At 40.3% G+C, this 19,673-nt stretch overlaps 1 protein-coding gene across 4 annotated transcripts in view; it reads right to left on the bottom strand.

The window, feature by feature from the left end:
* Positions 1-19,673, bottom strand: part of Ca-alpha1D (Ca[2+]-channel protein alpha[[1]] subunit D) — a 1,069,984-nt gene that overhangs the window by 264,381 nt on the left and 785,930 nt on the right. For all 4 annotated transcript variants that reach the window (XM_067140589.2, XM_067140588.2, XM_067140586.2 and 1 more), the window contains one exon: positions 1,446-1,566. In XM_067140589.2, coding sequence (XP_066996690.2) covers positions 1,446-1,566 — 121 coding nt within the window. The remainder of the gene's footprint in view (positions 1-1,445; positions 1,567-19,673) is intronic.

Genomic DNA, 19,673 nt, shown 5'->3' with positions numbered 1-19,673 from the left:
GTCCCTTCGCTTGTCAAATGGAAGTGGGACTTGGTTACTTTCGTATATCCGAGGCTTGATTAAAATTGCCTGAGCTCGATATATTCTGCGAAGCAGGATGCTAGCCTACTTACACATAGTCACAGTGAGATTCTCTCCTCTAGTGGGTTAGTAACTATTGGTTGACTGTAACGTCCTAGCCGCGTGAGCACAAGGAGGGCCATGACTCAGAAAATGTCCGAGATGCCCACTTATATTCCATAGCAACTGGTCTTCCGACACTCAGGACCAGTTACTAGGCCACTAAGCCGTTTCCCGTAGTTCATGAACTAGGACGTGACCAACCCACACCATGAACCATTCACATACACATACCGCACATAAATATTTACCTCCCAGAAAGAGCAAAGGGAAGGAAATGCACATATATCTTTCTTAACGTGCCCTATAAGCACAGAATTTAAAGTACATAGTATCCAGAGCCATTTGTGGTGAGACAGTGTTTCCTACGACGTGGACTAGAATAAATTTGTTACTTTCGTTGACCTGTCCCTGTCTTATTCTTGGCTTTCACAATAAGAAAGTGACTGAGGTATGAACGATGATAAAAGCGCCTTTCATGGTGATGAATGGTGTGAAGGTATCGCTCAAAGGGTCGGTTGGTGAGGGCATTTCAGTCGGCTTGAAAGAATGAATTGTAATAACGCTTCTGGCTCAGTGAGGAAAGCGATGGGAAACTACGCCACACCTCATTTCTCCTAGTACGACTCTGCAGTGACACCTAGGCTGTTTATGAGAGCTGATGATGGAGTCTTTGGGCAGCCGCCCAACATTTGGGCTGAGGACTTAACATAATTGCAGTAATAATAATGTTATTGGTTTTACATCCCACTAATTACTTTTACGGTCTTTTTTTGTAGTCTACGAGGTGTTTGAATTTAGTACAGCAGGAGTACATTTAAGTGACAGTAAATTTACCGATACGGGACTGACTTTTTTTTTTTTTTTTTTTTTTTTGCTACTTGCTTTACGTCGCACCGACACAGGTAGGTCTTGTGGCGACGATGGGACAGGGAAGGGCTAGGAGTGGGAAGGAAGCAGCCGTGGCCTTAATTAAGGTACAGCCCCAGCATTTGCCTGGTGTGAAAATAGGAAACCATGGAAAACCATTTTCAGGGCTGCCGACAGTGGGGTTCGAACCTACTATCTCCCGAATACTGGATACTGGCCGCACTTAAGCGACTGCAGCTATCGACCTCGGTACTGACGTATTTAAGCACCTTCAAATACAACCAGACAGAGTCAAGATTGAACCTGCCAACTTGGGCTCAGAAAAACCAGCGCCTTAACCGTTTGAGCCACTCAGGTCGGCAACATACATACATACATACATACATATATAACGATTTAAAGATGCATTTTTATACTTCTTACGGTACATGTAGTACCGATATTAAAAAGGATACAATTACCACAGATGAAAAGAATGATGAAGTAAACACAAGCCAGAGCGCCAAATCCCGAAACGCCGCCGTAAGCAAGAATGCCATCGTACATCACAACGTTCCAATCCTCACCAGTCAGGATCTAAAAGAACATAAAGCAGAACATGTCGAGGATAGTGATAGATAACAAACCATTTTCGATATTCAACCCTACAAGTCAATACAGTTATATAACAGTATAACTCATATCTACAAAGTTCTAGGAAGAACAACTATTACCTAGACAAGGAGAGATGGAATGATATAATATACTTCATTAATTCCAAACCTTTTATCACAATGAAATTAGTACTTTCATTCCGGAAACGGATAATTGTATAAGCTGGACATCATAATCAGCGTTCATTAAGTACAAGCTCAAAGTCAATAAAATATCTCAAAATACAATAAAACATAAGTGTACCTGCATAACATTAGCGGGGAGGGAGCAACGTTTTGAAAAACAATTCATATAATGCAGTTTTTATAATGAAAATCCATAGTCTGTTTCCAGTCGTTTGACCTGGTCAGGAATGGAATGAATGAAGCTCCAATCTAGCGGCGAGGATAGGAATTGTGCCGGCTGCCGACGCCTGTCGCACTCCTCTGGGGCAATGATTAATGACTGACAAATGAAATGAAATGATATTGGAGTGTGTTGCTTGAATGAAGAACGACAGGGAAAACCGGAGTACCCGGAGAAAAACCTGTCCCGCCTCCACTTTGTGAAGCACAAATCTCGCATGGAATGACCGGGATTTGAACCACGGAACCCAGAGGTGAGAAGCCGGCGCGCTGCTGTCTGATCCACGGAGACTCACAGTTTTTATAATATAGTGTTAAATTGCAAATAGATAAATAAATGGAAATAATGGAACTCTTGTAAAAATTTTGATGGGTTGAATCATTTATTATTTTCATAAATACCAGTCCATACGCCAAAATTATTTCGTACAGCTAATGTGAAATCTGACGTGATAAGTCGTCCGGCGACGTATAGTATTGTTTACATACATACACTGCCCGTTAAACATAAAATGAACACCATCAAGGGCCATGACATGAGTCAAGATTTTTATGTAAATAGTAATAATAATGGCGTGTGGCCTTCGAAGAGGCTTGGTGCAAGTTTTTCGAGTTGACGCCTTATAGGTGACCTGGGGCCCCACATATGATGAATTCTTATGCTGAAGATGAAGCATACACCCAGCCCCCGAGCCATTGTAACTAACCAATGAAGGTTAAAATCCCCGACCCGACTGGGCATCGAACCCGGGACCCTCTGGACCAAAAGCCTGCACGCTAACCATTTAGCCATGGAGCCGGACTTTATGTAAATGAGAGGTTTACTATAACAGTGCTCCTTAGATTATTAGTATAACATCCTCATATGTGCGGTGTAGTGGCTTCAAGCCTATCAGACGGTACAAGGTCAATCATCTAAAAGTGGATTACCATCATTGAAAACGTCGCTTTCCTTGGTGAAGTTGTCGAAGATTACTCTCTAGTGCGCTCTTGGAGCCGGTAAGAATGCAATATCAGCGTGCAAGGCAACAATACATTCATTTAAATAAGAGTAAAGGGATCATACACTCACCCTGGAAATCTATTCAGTCGGTGAGACACAGTAGAATGTAGGAAATGATTTGAAGACGGACATACTATACAGGGAGATACCTTTAGGCATCTGATAATAACATATACTAGAAAGAAGCATCTTCGCTAACGGATGTTGGTGAATGACCGTTGTTCTTAATCTGCTGCTGTAGTGGAATATTGGTGAACAGTAACACGTTGTCGAATGTCTCTGCAATAATTCATCACCATTTATTACAGTGTAGCAAACATGCTCTTCGCCGTTGACAAGATAAGCTATCAGAATACTGCCAAGCTGCAATGGTGGACTGAAAATAGGAATGATAGAATGTACCGTTTTCTGGAAATCACACTTCAATATAGGTGAGCATTATGGACACACCGTTGCCTGATGACGAACTAGTAAGCAGCGTCATTAGGAACCCATTGTATTTGGACGAGGCATATCGCACCAACATAAAATATGAAGGACTGGGTAGCTATTGAGTATGGTAACAAATCAGTCTTAGCGTACATTCTAAGTACCATTATGAGAGCCCGTAGGTCAGTGACGTTCAACGACCAACGGCCTTCCAGTTGCTGCAGACCAAACCATATCATAGACTACTGTAGAGTGAGACTACTTCTAGGACTTATGTGTCATTTTAAATGGTAGCAACATTTTAACTCTGGAGTTACCCGCTAAATCACTACAGTTGCCATTCATTGAAAATGTGAGTGTCATGTTCAAACGCTTCGAAATGAAAATTAGATTAAATTCAATACTCAGACGAGCATAGCACGTTGTATAAGCCAGAGTTAACACAGCACTTACTGATTTATTCTTCATATATTCCACGGATGACAGTAGAATAATGATTTATTAATGCTTTAAAAACATGTCTACCGAGCTCGATAGCTGCAGTCGCTTAAGTGCGGCCAGTATCCAGTATTCGGGAGATAGTAGGTTCGAACCCCACTGTCGGCAGCCCTGAAAATGGTTTTCCGTGGTTTCCCATTTTCACACCAGGCAAATGCTGGGGCTGTACCTTAATTAAAGCCACGGCCGCTTCCTTCCCACTCCTAGCCCTTCATTGTCCCATCGTCGCCATAAGACCTATCTGTGTCGGTGCGACGTAAAGCAACTAGCAAAAAAAAAACATGTCTAGTGAAACTCAAACGGCTAGTACAGTTGCAATCGCTTGGAGTACTTATCAGATATATTCTTATAGGAAGACTAGCAAGATGCCCGTGCTTCGCTACGGTATTATACAGAAATTTATAATTGAATGGATATCGATTTATATATAATCCGTCAAAATTCGAGATCTGACTCGTTTTCTGAGAGATTACGGCAAGTTCCCTCCCATTTTTCAATATTTCTTTCCAGCAATCGATTTCGTACTTCCCGGGCTAGGACCATGTATTCCACCCGGTCAGTTCGGTCCCTAAATGTTTGCCATCTTTTCCTATAAGCATTTTTTATGTATCAAATTCTTGAGGAGATTCGGCGTGGTGTCTTCTTGGGTGCCTTGGCAGTACTGAACCCGCGGCCGGACTGCTTTTATAGTCATTATCCGTCCAGGCCCGTTTCCAGCGCGGTCCGCACATTTGACGACGGTCCAGAATATTATTATTATTATTATTATTATTATTATTATTATTATTATTATTATTATTATTATTATTATTATTATTATTATTATTATTATTATTATTATCATTATTATTATTATTATTATTATAGATGTTCTTGACCCCAGAGCAAGATGCAAGACCGCTAATTGGCGGTAAATTCCATCTGCTGCCATTGTCATTTTTGACATTGTGACCAGCACCATAGTCGCGCGTAAGAAAGTACGCGAAATTTCTGGCGATACGAATGACATACTTCCGTGCATTATTGACCTTATTATAGAGGTGAACAATTGGACAGTCAATCTCATTCCTATCGTTTATTTCAAATGTTTTTAATTTTTATTTATATGCCAGGAGAATCTACTGTAATCAAAGAACGTTCTCCGAAGGAAAAGATGGCTCTTGAAAACGAACCCAGGAAAGATTAAAAATGATCGGTTTATGCTCAGAATAAGTACATCGAAAATCCACAGCCTGCTTCCAGTCATTCGACAGGGTCAGGAATGGAATGAATAAACAGTAACATCAATTGGTCTAACCTCCTTTTACACCCCACCGTCGTTAGTTTCATCCCCCCCCCCCCCGCCAAAAAGAAAAGAAGGCGTGTTTCTTTATGTTTAAAAAAGAATCCAAACTCCAATGTTCACGTCTATAACCTTCCGTTTTGAGATATAAGTATCCCCATAAAAATAATTCAATTTTTTCACACTTTCACAATCCCCCCCCCCAAGTGAATTTTCCTGCAACAAACTCGTTTCTTTAATAGTTAAATATCTTCTAAATACCAATTATCACGACTCTAACTTCTTCAGTTTTTTATTTATGTGTCCTCATGAAAGGAATTCAACTCCTTTTCACTCCCGCCTCCCAAGATTATTCCCCCCCAAAACGCGTTTTTCTTTGTTTTTAAAGGAGATCCAAATACAAATTTTCACGCCTGTAAGAAATATAGTTTTTATTAGATGTAAGTATTCTCATACAATTAAGTCTATTAATTTTTCAATAATTTCACCACCCCCCCCCCCCATTGGATTTTTGGAGATTACGCGTTTCTTTACTTTTTAAAGCAGATTCAAAATATCAAATTTCACGTCTGTAACATCTTCATTTTTGAGATATCAGTAGCCTAATTAAAAGAAATCAACACTATCTTCAGTCAATTTAACCCCCCCCCCTCCACCCAAGTGGTATTTCCGAAAACTAAAAATACACGATTCTTTATTTTTAATAAGATAAAAAATACAATTTTTCACTTCTGTAACACGTTAACATTTTTGAGATATACTGTAAAAATTCTCATTTTAAAATTTCACCACTATTGGTTCCCCTTATGTGGAGTTTCCAAATACAAATCACCTATGTTTCTTTACATTTACAGGAGATTCCAAATACACAATTTTTACGTCTGCAACATTTTACGTTTCTCAGATATTCTGTAGATATAGTCTTTAAAAAAATTCACCCCAATTTGTTACTCCTGTTCAACCGCCATAAATTGGATTTTCCAAATGCAAAAAAATACGTGTTTCTTTGTTTTTAAAGGAGATATACAAATTTTCAGTTCTATAATATCTTCAGTTTCTGAGATATATGTATCCTCATTAAAGGCATTCAACCTATTATTCACCCTTTTAAACCCATACTACTGGGATTTACAGAAAACAAAAAAAATTAAGTTTTCCTTCATTTTTAAGGGAGGTTCTAAATACCAATTTTTACATCTGTAAACTTTTAAAGTTTTAAGATGTAGACACACTTATTTTTAAAATTCACCCCCCCCCCTTTTTTTCACCCTCCATTATTTGGATTTTCCAAAAACGAAAAAATTCCTACTTGTTTACTTTTAAAGTAGATCCCAAATACCAATTTTCAGGTTTGTAATATCTCCAGGTTCTGAAATATAAGTAGCCTCATTAAAGGCATTGAACCTTTTTTCACCCTTTTCCACCCTTCCTATTGGGATTTTCCGAAAACAAAGAAAAATGTTTCTTTATTTTTAAAGGAGATTCTAAATACCAATTTTTACATCTATAAGCTTTAAAAGTTTTGAGATATAGATTCACTCATTTTAAAATTTCACCCCCTTTTCAGCCCCACCATGAATTGTATTTTCCAAAAGCAAAAAATACGTGTTTCTTTATTTTTAAAGGAGATCCCAAACACCAATTTTCAAGTCTGTAATATCTTCAGTTTCTGAGATATAAGTATTCTCTTTAGAGGCATTCAACCCATTTTTCACCTATTTTCACCCCTCCTATTGGGATTTTTCGAAAACAAAGAAATACGTGCTTCTTTATTTTTAATGAACATTCTAAATACCAACTTTTACATCTGTAAAATTTAAAAGTTTTGAGATATAGATGCACTCATTTCAAAAATTCACCCCCTTTTTCACCCTCCCATTAATTGGATTTTCCAAAAACAAAAAAAATACGTGCTTCTTAATTTTTGAAAGCGAACAAAAGTTCCAATTTTCAGGTCTGTAATGTCTGCGGTTTCTAAGATATAAGTACCGGTATCCTGATTAAAAGGCATTCAACCCCTTTTTCTCCCTCTTTCACCCATCCTATTGGGATTTTCTGAAAATAAAAAAATACGGGTTTCCTTATTTTTAAAGAAGATTCTAAATACCAATTTTCACATCTGTAAACTTTTAAAGTTTTGAGATATAGATACACTCATTTTAAAACTTCACACCCCCTTTTCACCCCCTTATCGGCGGAATATCCAAAAATCCTCTCTTAGCGAGCACCTACATCTTAATATGAATATATCCTCAAAATTTCATTCATTTATGTCCAGTAGTTTTGGCTCGGCGATGATGAATCAGTCAGTCAGTCAGTCAGTCAGGACAAGCTATTTTATATATATAGATAGCATAGTGAGAAAAGATAGTATAAAGGATTAGAAACACTGAAAATTCACACGAGAAAACGAGTAGAAGGACAAGAATTAATCATACGTCTTCTGTACCTAGGAAAGGAGCAGATGTTGATGAGCATAAGATAGGAGATATTATTTGTATATCAGAATTTGATACAACATTGAACGATCCAAGTAGAAAATTGGCTACCAGAAACAGTTCAGCTTAGTAATAATGATTGCTTTGAAAAGACAACGCCCAAGAATGAGTAATTCTTATACATCACTAATAACTTATTTAAAATGCTTGTTGAGGTGTAGTTGAGTCTAGTTTGCAGAATAATTCCATTAATCTTATACGTACTGCACATGAATAGAAATGTTAACTAGTGTGACAGTTACTATGCAATTAGTTCAGAATCTCTCTGCTGCAAATGTTTAACTAAAAATCCCCGCAGGGAAATGGAAAAAAAGAGTTGCTCTGAAGAAAACCTGTTGGTTTTCGAAGACATTTGGAAAACATCAAGCAATACAAATCTGTGTCTAAAATTATCATACGGCAGAAGACTAACAGTGAGTAAAGGAGAACAAGCCCCTAGTTACGTAATTAGTAGATTGGGCAAGTTCATTGAGTCTGTTATTAGAATCGAATTCAGTGAAGAAGTGCTTAAGTCGACAATTAAAGTACAAAATAAGAATTTATATTATATGAAATAAAATTAGCTATCAGAGGAAGAATGAATCATGGATCCAATATAATTTATCTTTTGTACAATGTGCGTCGAAGGTGCATATGGCCCTGAGGTTCACTCAGCCTGCACCAAAAATGAGTACCAGGTTAATTCCTGGGGGCAAAGGTGGCCGGACGTAGAGCTAACCACTCTACCTCATCACGTGCCGAGTTTAGCAATGGTGGAGTCCTTTACCTTCCACTCCTCCAAGGGCCTTCATGGCCTGTACGGAGGTGAATTTGCTTTGCTTTTACAATGTGCGTATAGGACACGTGCAAATTAAAATCGAAGACAAATTTGTAAAATATGCAATTAAAAACGTTGGGAAATGAAGGGGTGGGTCATGAATGAAAATATTAACGATGTATCGATGATATCATAATTTAAGCCGAGTTAAAATAACGTCTCTAGGAGTAACTGAATGGTAGAACGCGGCGCTGAAAACAGAGTTCGGTAGAACATGACAAATGCATTTCAGAAATAATGGGGGGTCGATGACCTCGATGTTAAGCCTCTTTAAACAACAAGCAGCAGCAGCAGCAGCAGCAGCAGCAGAAATAATGGGATTGAATGTTATGATGCAGGAGAAGCTGGCAATATTAGGTAAGAAAACGATATCTTAAAGGGAAAAGATTAATATTTCTTTAATATTTCTTTATATTTGTGTGGTAAAGTGGTAAGTAATTATCAAAAGAAAGAGAAATCGTACGGCTTCAGTATTCAGGAAAGCAACAAACTAAGGTGGCGAATAATGTGATAATGTGAATATTCTGATACGTATATGAATGAAGTAGCGGTGGTGGTGGTGGTGGTGGCGATTTTTGTTTTGCGAAGAAGTACAAAATAACAACCATCCTCATGAATAAAGCAGCACCACAAGCCGCAACTGAGTATGTCTACTGCTCCCGTCCAGTGAATGGGGGTAGATACGCCCAAAGACATTGAAGGAGGTGTAATTGAATATATGAAGATTGGACAAAGTGTGATCTGATAACAATGAGAAAATGAGAGCTTAGACAAAATAAAGATTTTGAAACGTAAATGTAATTGCTTCTAACCTAACCTAGCGCCCACGTGACGTGTGGTACCGGCCACTAAATCAGGTGGGTGAGGGAAACTGCGCTGTCTTCTGATATGAGGACGGCGAAGCGACAGATGGTCAAGAGTAGCTTACCTCTATGCACGTTCAACAACTCTGACCGTGCAGCGATGTCTACACTCTGTCTCACCAAGCTTGAGTATGCAATGTCTGCGAGGAATAGTTTTAGTAACTCACTCCCTATACGAACACCGGTACAAAAATTAACTTATAGTTTATGATACATGTAACAAACCAAACATATAATGCACCTTCTCAGTATTAGCAAAATAATTTGAGTATTCCCTATTCTTCCCACATGAATATACAAATGTGTTATATCTCCCAGACATAGGGAGACAGGTCACTTGACTGGGAAAGACGATCAGTTTCGCTAACATTATTCCTTGAGAATGGTAGCTCTGTCACTGCTGACCAAATGCACATGTGGGCAATTTGTTTCTTTCCTTGTTCTAAATGAATTGTGAGTAACAATAATACCCTACGTTTATCATATATGCTGTTTAATTAGGTGGAAGTGCAAACGTCCAAGCAGTATATGAGTGTGTGAGAAGGTGCCGTAATTGTAAACCAAGTGTGAACCAGGCCAGTCTGTGATTAAACATTTTAAAAAATAGTTAACGAGTGGCGAGAAGACATGTGATAAACGTGTTTTCCAAATTTCGTGAAGGAAATCCTGGAAGTACTCTGGATAAAGTAATACTTGCAGTGGCCGACATAACAGGTATTTCTAAGGCGAGCATTTCCCGTGCTAGGAAAGAACTTAAGGTTGACAGGAAACCGGTTACTCCTAAGGAAACATATAAAGCGGTAAAGCTAAGTGAAAAATACGACAATTTTACTGAAGACGTTAAAAAATTACGACTTATTTTTAAGAAATAAAATACCAACCATGACGATTCATTAGCTATATTTTCGAGTGCAACTCTTCACAGACTTTAAAAAATGATGACCTTCACTTATGTGTCTCGAAATCACCAGTGGGAACTTATTTAAAAATATCAAATAGTGTTGTGGAGAAGAAAGTATTTACGGCAGATTACGAAATTTCGTGAAGAGGGTACATCTATTTATTTCCTTGATGAAACGTGGGTTAATGAAGGGCACCCTACTACGAAAAATTCGAGAGATGAAACCACGAAATCCAAAAAAGAGGGGTTTCATAGGGGATTATCGAGTGGGTTGAAATCTCCCTCCGGCTTATTGTTCTCCGTATAGGAAATGAAAACCATTTTGTGGAAGGGTGCTGTTACTGTTCGAGTCTACCAAGGATTATCATGAGGAAATGGACGGAAACGTATTCGTGAAATGGTTTCTAGACCTTCTTCCCCGGCTAGATAGCTATACCGTGACTATTTCCGACATTGCTCCCTACCACTCTGTTAAAGTCGACAGAATTCAGAACAAGTCTTGGTGGGAGGGTAATATACAGAACTGTCTAAACACGAAATGTAGTGCATTAAAGTTGAATTACTGGCGCTAATACCGCAACACATTCGTGATGTTTGTAACGAGTATTGTGTTGGCAAGGCCACAGCGGAGTCTGGACGACATGTGTTAAGATTATCTCCGTGTCATTGGTCCTTAAACCTCACAGAGCTTGTATGGGGCCATGTTCAGGGACATATGGCTCGAAATAATGTAAATTTTACCAATAAGGAAGTGCAGGAACTATTGATTGAAGGACTTGATACCTCACTGTTGACAGCTGGAAATCATGTGTGCATCACATTATCAGTGTCGAGGAAGCTAACATGTAGATGGTGAACGGCATTACGGAGGAAGTCCTGGAGCGCTTTGTCATCAGTTTGGATGATGAAACAGATACCGATGAGAACACCGACATGGAACGAATAGAACAGCATCAGGCCAGCGGCTAAACTGTGAATCTTATTGCTACTCATTTATGTATGATCAATTTTCTTTCATAAACTTGTTGTAGTATTATGTTTCTCTTCAAACACGTAGTTAATTTTTCAATGATTTTGTATATCTAATTGTGGCTGGTGTGAATTTTGTGTATGGCAAAAGTTAGGTTGGTCTTATCTTCAGTCTATGCTACAAGCCTACAGCGCAAAATCGAAATGTTTTCTACACCTCTAACTCCTCTGTGATACTAAATCTTAATAATGAGAATTATTACTCAGGCGAAACAGTCTAATGAACGAATGGGAAAATGTTTTGGAACATGTAGTACTTCATAATATAAGTGCTTTCGGTTGTTTTCTTCGACTCTCAAACAAGGTAGTTGAAGCTCGTCCACCTACTGTTATGCAACTGTTGAACTCGCACCGCGATAGTGCTGTAAAAGATGGATTGTGAATGCGTTCAGACTGGTGTTATAATATTGTAAACTATAAACAAATGAAAATATATAATTAAAATTGATGCAGATTAATAATGGAATCGGAAAGTGTCCTGTATCCTATGCTGGCACGCTCGACCCGAACGAACTCATTTAGCGACATTTAATTAAATATAATTCAAAGTAGTTTATGTGTAAAATAATTATACCTTGGAAATTAGCAGCCTTTCCTGAAGTTTGTTATACAATTTGTTTTGCAATGATATCGGGGGTAAAATCAGGAGCTCGCGAAAGAGCAAACTGTCTCGCACTCCGAAATGGTGTTTTCAATCGGACATTACTGCGCCAGGTACTAGATAACCATGACAACAGTGAAATTTCTCTGACCCTACCGAATTTTTAGTCGCCGCTATAGTGTAATAATGACTGCGGAAATAGGGACGCAGGAATTTTGGGTGTAGAACACGTCACGTGAGTGCTAGGTGAACGTAATAACAAGTGAATGCGAACAATTTACGTTTCGAATTCTTTATTTTGCATAAGCTCTATTTTCCCGAGAGTTAACATGTAACCATATCACACTATTTCCAATCTTCGTAGATTCGAGTACATCTTCACCAGTGCCTGCGGGCGTATCTACCTCCATAAGGTAGATGGGAGCAGTAGACGCGCTCAGTTGCGACTTGTGGTGCTCGGATGCCTAGGCTTTCGTACCTTGTATCACTCTATTATGCTCATCTTCGGACATTTTGTGCTTGACTTATCCATTCGGAGGTAATCGGATGTAATTTTGGTATTCTGATATACTATTTTAGTTTATTATAGCTGATGATCTCCCTTAGGGGACGAAACATGAACTAGATATATTAAATTATACAGGGAGTTAGGTGTATACCTGCAGATATTTCTTCTAGCAATAGAGAACGATGTGACGAACCACTATATATCAAACTTTTAGTAATCATCGCAAGTGATTTTCGAGATCAAAAAGATACGATGTTTTTAGAATAGGTAGTATGCCTTGTTCTTGTGAATGAATAGCTTCCCTTTGAGAACAGGCGAGTCACGCGCCGTTCGTGCCAAACTGGTTTCTGTTTATGTTTACAAGCAAGTGTGCTACTGTAACAGCTGAACGCTACCAATGCAATGCACGAGATGTTACGTAACATACTTGTCAAACTGGTTTTATGTTTAAGAGCCACTGAGCTACGATAACAGCTGAAGGTGGCTACTACAGTAGTGTATGCCATAGTACGTTACATTCTCGCCAGACTGGGTTCGTTGTTGTCAGTATTTAGTTTCCGTCTTAGGGGCTTCAGACAACCCTGGTCATCGGTTTCAGACCCTGAAGATGTACCGAATTCTCAGCGTTAATACTGGTTCATTTGCTGTTTTGTCATTTAGGGGATTGGGATATCTGTGGTCATCAGCCCCGTGGTCTAGTGAGTATGGAAATGACCTGAAAACCTGTATCGGTGCGGGACCTGTACGACTGATATAATTATTGGTTGGGATAAGCGCGCCGGGACGTGAAATACGGTCCGATCCCCGTTGTGCATTGCGTAAAGGTAGAAGAAAGATGGCAGTTCCTTGCGCCAACGAAAGCAGTCATGGGATGCCCAAATGAGTAGCATCGGAATTGAATTATCGAAACACATCGAACGTTTAGTTTCAAATGAATAATGGACATGTTATGCAACTAAATAAATTAAATGTACCTATATTTCGTGCCTCCTTCCGGGCTGAGTGGCTCAGACGGTTGAGGTGCAGGCCTTTTGACTCCAACTTCTGGCCCAGTCCGGTGATATTTGAAGGTGCTCAAATACACGTCAGCCTCGTGTCGGCAGATTTTCTGGTACATAAAAAGAACTCGTGCGGGACAAAATTCGGGCACCTCAGCGTCTCAGAAAACCGTAGAAGTAGTTTTTTGCTATTTTGCTTTACGTCGCACCGACACAGATAGGTCTTTTTGCAAGGGGCTTTACGTCGCACCGACACAGATAGGTCTTATGGCGACGATGGGATGGGAAAGGCCTAGGAGTTGGAAGGAAGCGGCCGTGGCCTTAATTAAGGTACAGCCCCAGCATTTGCCTGGTATGAAAATGGGAAACCACGGAAAACCATCTTCAGGGCTGCCGACAGTGGGGCTCGAACCCACTATCTCCCGATTACTGGATACTGGCAACACTTAAGCGACTGCAGCTATCGAGCTCGGTGTAGAAGTAGTTAGTGGGACGTAAAGCAATTAACGTTATTATTATTATTATTATTATTATTATTATTATTATCAGGTAATTAAAAGCTGAAATACGTGGAATAAAATAGTAAAGTACGCGTGGTTTAAGAGGAAACAAGATGAAATATATGTCACGTGAGTTAGCATCGGACGCAGTAGTTACCTACAGATTACTATGCGTAAGACGAGAACCAGGTCAAGCTCGTGGGGATGAGTCAGCTGTAATCTCGTATTGTGTATAAACATCAAACATACACATCAACAAATCTAAGAAACATAATCAAGGTTACACGTTAGAGACATGTAGCTATTAACCTGAACGCCAGGCCGACGGTCGCTTTCATGAGTACAGATGAGTTATCAAATTATACACAATCCACAGATATCGAAGGTATCTAAGAACATTCCGCCACAACTATATTACATTTTACTATGATCGTGCTAATAACAAATCGCAGCAGCTATTGGCTTTACGTCGCACCTACACAGATAGGCCTTATGGCGACGATGGGACTGGAAAGGGCTAGGACAGGGAAGGAAGCGGCCGTGGCCTTAATTAAGGTACAGCCCCAGCATTTTCCTGGTGTAAAAATGGAAAACCACGGAAAACCATCTTCTGGGCTGCCGAGAGTGGGGTTCGAGCCCACTATCTCACTAATAATGGACACTGGCCACACTGAAATGAAATGTCGTATGGCTTTTAGTGCCGGGAGTGTCCGAGGACAAGTTCGGCTCGCCAGAAGCAGGTGTTTCAATTTGACACTCGTAGGCAACCTGCGTGTCGTAATGAGGATGGATTGATGATGAGACAACACACACACCCAGCCCCCGTGCCGGCAAAATTAACCTATGTTGGTTAAAATTCGCGACCCCGCTGCGTATCGAACCCGGGACCCCTGTGATCAAGGATCAGCACGCTAACCATTTAGCCAAGGAGCCGGCCTGAAAGCCGGTGATGTTGTGGTACATATGCACCTGTATCCACGACCTGCGCGTCGTGATGAGAATGAACTGATGATGAAGATGGCACATACACCCAGTTCCCGTGCCAGCAAAATTAACCAATTAAGGTTAAATTCCCGACCCTGCCGGGAATCGAACCCGGGACCCCTGTGACCAAAGGCCAGCACGCTAACCATTTAGCCATGGAGCCGGACTTAAGCGATTGCAGCTATCGAGCTCGGCAAATCGCAACAGATTACGCTACTGCGTGTTAAGATGATGTCGGTAGAATAAGACATAAGGCTGCAGTAGAAGAAGAGGAAGAAGAAGGTAACGAGAGCCACATGGTCAAGCAGTACAGAGCCGAATAAAGCGCACATTAGTGACACAGACATAAGAGTGGCGTGGTCGTAGGAACTACAGTCGCATGAGTAACACTCTGTTGTAGAAAAATAACTAACATACAGTACGGGCTCCGTAATTCCAGGTGGACGGTAACAAGACTATCTCGAATAGAAACGTACGGATTTACGAACGTACACGAAAACGCCTGTGAACAAAAAAAATGTACCTATGTTAAACATTACAGTACAACAGTTTAGAAAACAAAAACATACAGATTGCCTTACACTAAATTTTAATTTTTCTTTTGTAAATTAACAAAACACTCTAGGCAACCTTCTTAAGTTAAATGTTAACTTATACTTCCTATTTCAGTAATGATGAATATAAAACAATTATTTTATTGAATATTTATACGTGATGATGATAATGATGATGACGACGACGACGACGACGATGATGATGATGATTGCTGTCTTAATGTCATCGGCCCTTAAAACGCAAAGTGTCCTCTGTTTTAACTCGTAGTGAATAAAAAACAAAATATAAATTGCTCGAAGCATTTCCCGATAGATTCATGAAGGGCGACCCGTATTCTGTTCTGCCACACGATACACTAGCAGCATATCATGGTATTCGTGGTACTCATACACTGGCATTATTCCAATAATACTACTGATGCTACAACTACGAAGTAACTCGCGTACTAGTACGGACGATAAATCGCATCTCTGACAGCTGTTATTCAGGTCAAGGTCAGACAGACCGGTTTCCTAGGTACAGCAGACAACCGAATCGGCACGAGACACGTTTAGTGCTTTTGTCGAACTGCTTACGTGGAATATTCTCCCACAGTGCGATTTCAATATCATGGTCTTTTGGGAGTGCAACTCGCCGTATGCAGAAACATCCCGCGTTGACGTCTATGTAAATAAAGTTTATTACGTCAACGAAAGAATGCATGGGATATGATTTCCAAGTGAGTAGTATCGGAACTGAAATGTCAAAACACATCGAACGTTTTATTTCATACCAGTAAGGGACATGTTATGAACATAAATTAATTAAACGTACCTTCCTTTCGTGCTTCCAACCGAAGAGAACATGTTTAAATGCCTTCTAGCTTACTGCTGATTTTGCAGTGCCTATTAAACGTATCAAAATAAACGTTGCCAGGCTGAGTGGCTCAGACGGTTCAAGCACTGGTTTCATGAACTTAGCAGGCTCGATCCTGGCTCAGTCCGCTGGTATTTGAAGGTACTCAAATACGACCGCTTCTGATCGGTAGATTACAGGCACGTTACAGAATACCTGTGGGCAAAATTCCAACACCGCGCGTCTCCATTGGCACGTAAAGATGTATTATTATTATTATTATTATTATTATTATTATTATTATTATTATTATTATTATTATTATTATTATCATTATTATTATTACTGGGCGAGTTGGCCGTGCGATTAGGAGCGCGCAGCTGTCAGCTTGCATCCGTCGAAAAGCCATTAACAATATTATTATAAAAACTGTGTTAGTCTATTATTACTAACTATTATGAAAATAAAAGTTTATCGCCCCACTCAAACTTCGTAGCTCGTAATCTGTCAGAAAACACTAAAGAAAATAGTGAACTTTTAACAGGTCCGAATTATTATTAATATTATAATTGCAGACATGTCTCCGAAATTACCGAAACAAGTACTTACAAATTGTTTTACGTCGCACCGACACAAATAGGTCTTACGGCAACGATGGGAGAGAAAAGCGATACAAGTGGGAAGGAAGCGTTCGAAGTCTAATAAAGGTACAGTCCCAGCATTTCCCTGATGTGAAAATGGGAAACTACGAAAAACCATCTTCCTGGCTGCCGACAGTGGAGTTCGAACCCACTATCACTAGAATACAAGCTCACAGCTGCGCGCCCCTAACCGCATGATCAACTTACTCTAAGCTCCAATGGCGGTCTGAGTAGCTCGGACGATAGAGGGCTGGTCTTCTGATCCCACCTTGGCAGGTTCGATGGCGGCTCAGTTCGGTGGTATTTGAAGGTGCTGGAATACGCCTGTCTCGTGTCTGTGGATTTACTTGCATTTAAAAAAGTACTGCGGTACAAAATTCTGGCACTTCAGTGTCTCCGAAAACCGTGCAAATTAGTTAGTGAAACGTTAAGATATTAGTAGTAGTAGTAGTAACATTATTATTACGGAAGTTTTAATTAAACGGGTCCGTTACATTACCTATCGGCACTTACTGGCCAGTAATTAGCCTTCTGTCCACCTCTGTGGTATAGTGGTTAGTGTGATTAGTTGCCACCCCCCGGAGGCCCGTGTTCCATTCCCAGCTCCGCTACGAAATTTGAAAAGTGGTACGAGGGCTGGAACGGGGTCCATTAAGCCTCGGGAGGTCAAATGAGTAGAGGTGGTTCGATTCCCACCTCAGCCATCCTGAAAGTGGTTTCCCGTAGTTTCCCACTTCTCCAGGCAAATGCCGGGATGGTACCTAACTTAAGGCCACGGCCGCTTCCCTCCCTCTTCCTTGTCTATCCCTTCCAATCTCCCCATTCCCCCGCAAGGCCCCTGATCAGCATAGAAGGTGAGGCCGCCTGGACGAGGTACTGGTCATTCTCCCCAGTTGTATCCCCCGACCCAATGTCTCACGCTCCAGGACACTGCCCTTGAGGCGGTAGAGGTGAGTCCGGAAACCAACCCTGGAGGGTAAACAGATTAGGAAAAAGAAGAATAAGCCTTCTATTAGAAATGCCCGGCGGCAATTCCACAGTAGACCGAGCTCGATAGCTGCAGTCGCTTAAGTGCGGCCAGTATCCAGTATTCGGTAGATAGCAGGTTCGAACCCCACAGTCGACGGCCCTGAAGACGGTTTTCCGTGGTTTTCCATTTTCACACCAGGCAAATGCTGGGGCTGTACCTTAATTAAGACCACGGCCGCTTCCTTCCCACTCCTAGCCCTTTCCTGTCCCATCGTCGCCATAAGACCTATCTGTCTCGGTGCGACGTAAAGTAACTAGCAAAACAAATCCACAGTAGCTATTTTTCCTTCGAGCAATGTTCACGCATAGTTGCAGCTACGGTTTTTGAAATCTGTCTCATTAATAACAGTATGACTGAATACTTACAGCCTCTTCTTTCAGTGTCCACCGTCCTTTCATTGACCTGAAAAGTTTATGAATAAGCATAGAAAACTCTCATTGTCCATTGTCAGAAATTCATCGTAGACTGTCGCAATAAGAGTACAGAAATGTTGCGCTCATTTTCCATTTACTTATTAACTATTTCCTTTCATTTTGTCAGCTTGGATCACTGAGTAATGCCACTGACGTCTTAAAAATCACACACAACTACACAATACTTGATTCGCATGTATGTGCTGGTTCGAGGCCACTGTAAGAATTCTGTGTACATTTCACACAGAGTACCCTAGACCGCGTTTCGAGTACAGCAAGTGGCTTGGCACGTGAGTCATCCTCTCCTACTTGCCAAGGCTTTAGGGGAAGTGCACAACAACATGCGTTGGCCTGCGATAAGAAACAGGTTCAACAAGCCCTATACTCTGCTACTGTACTTCCACTACGCGTGGAAAGAATGACGTAACAGGCATATCTTGCTACGGCCGTTCAAAACACATTAGGTCCTGAAATATTTGGCTCAGTTATGGGCAAACTAATAGGACAAGGTAAAAAGTACATAGCATATATTGTGAGATGTATTTTGCTTTGCCGTCTAGCTTAATATCTGCACGTATACCCCTAACACCCTGTATATGTATTGAATAGGCGGACAACTTAAATATAATATTTAAGTTAATCTTAATATTCGCTATTTGATGATGACGCTTGTTGTTTAAAGGGGTCTAACATCTAGATCGTCGGTCCCAGAAGATATATAGGGGCACGTGAGGCAATTTTGACTTAACATCTGATATTAGAGGCCGGAATTAAAAAGGACAAGCCCACGTACATCGCGTTCGTAGAGCTAGAAAAGGTATTCGATAACGTTGATGGACCAAGCTATTTCATATCCTGAAGGTGATCGGAATCAGGTACCGACAAAGAAGCATTATCTAAAAGATGCATAAAAATATCAGTCTGATGTGATAAGAGTCGAGGGCTTTGAAAAAGCAGCGGCAATACAGAAAGAAGTGACGCAAGGCTGCAGTTTGCCCCCCTCCATTTCAATGTTTGTACTGAACAGGCGGTAAAGGAAATCAAAGAGGAATTTGGAAAAGGAATAATAATCCAAGGAGAGGAAATAAAATCTCTAAGATTTGCCGATGATTATTTTATCTGAGCCTGCAGAAGATCTGGAGAAATTGCTGAATGGTATGGGAAGAGTCTTAGAGAAGGAGTTGAAGATGAAAATGGAAAAGTCCAAAATAAATGTAATGGAGTGCAGTCGTACAAATGCAGGTGATGCAGGAAATATCACATTAGGAAATGACGTCTTAAGGGGAGTACGTACGTAAATT

The sequence above is a fragment of the Anabrus simplex genome, chromosome 2 (assembly GCF_040414725.1).
Source record: "Anabrus simplex isolate iqAnaSimp1 chromosome 2, ASM4041472v1, whole genome shotgun sequence".
Taxonomy (NCBI): domain Eukaryota; kingdom Metazoa; phylum Arthropoda; class Insecta; order Orthoptera; family Tettigoniidae; genus Anabrus; species Anabrus simplex.
Note: the sequence above shows the minus strand (reverse complement) of the source record. Positions and strands in the feature narration are given on the sequence as shown.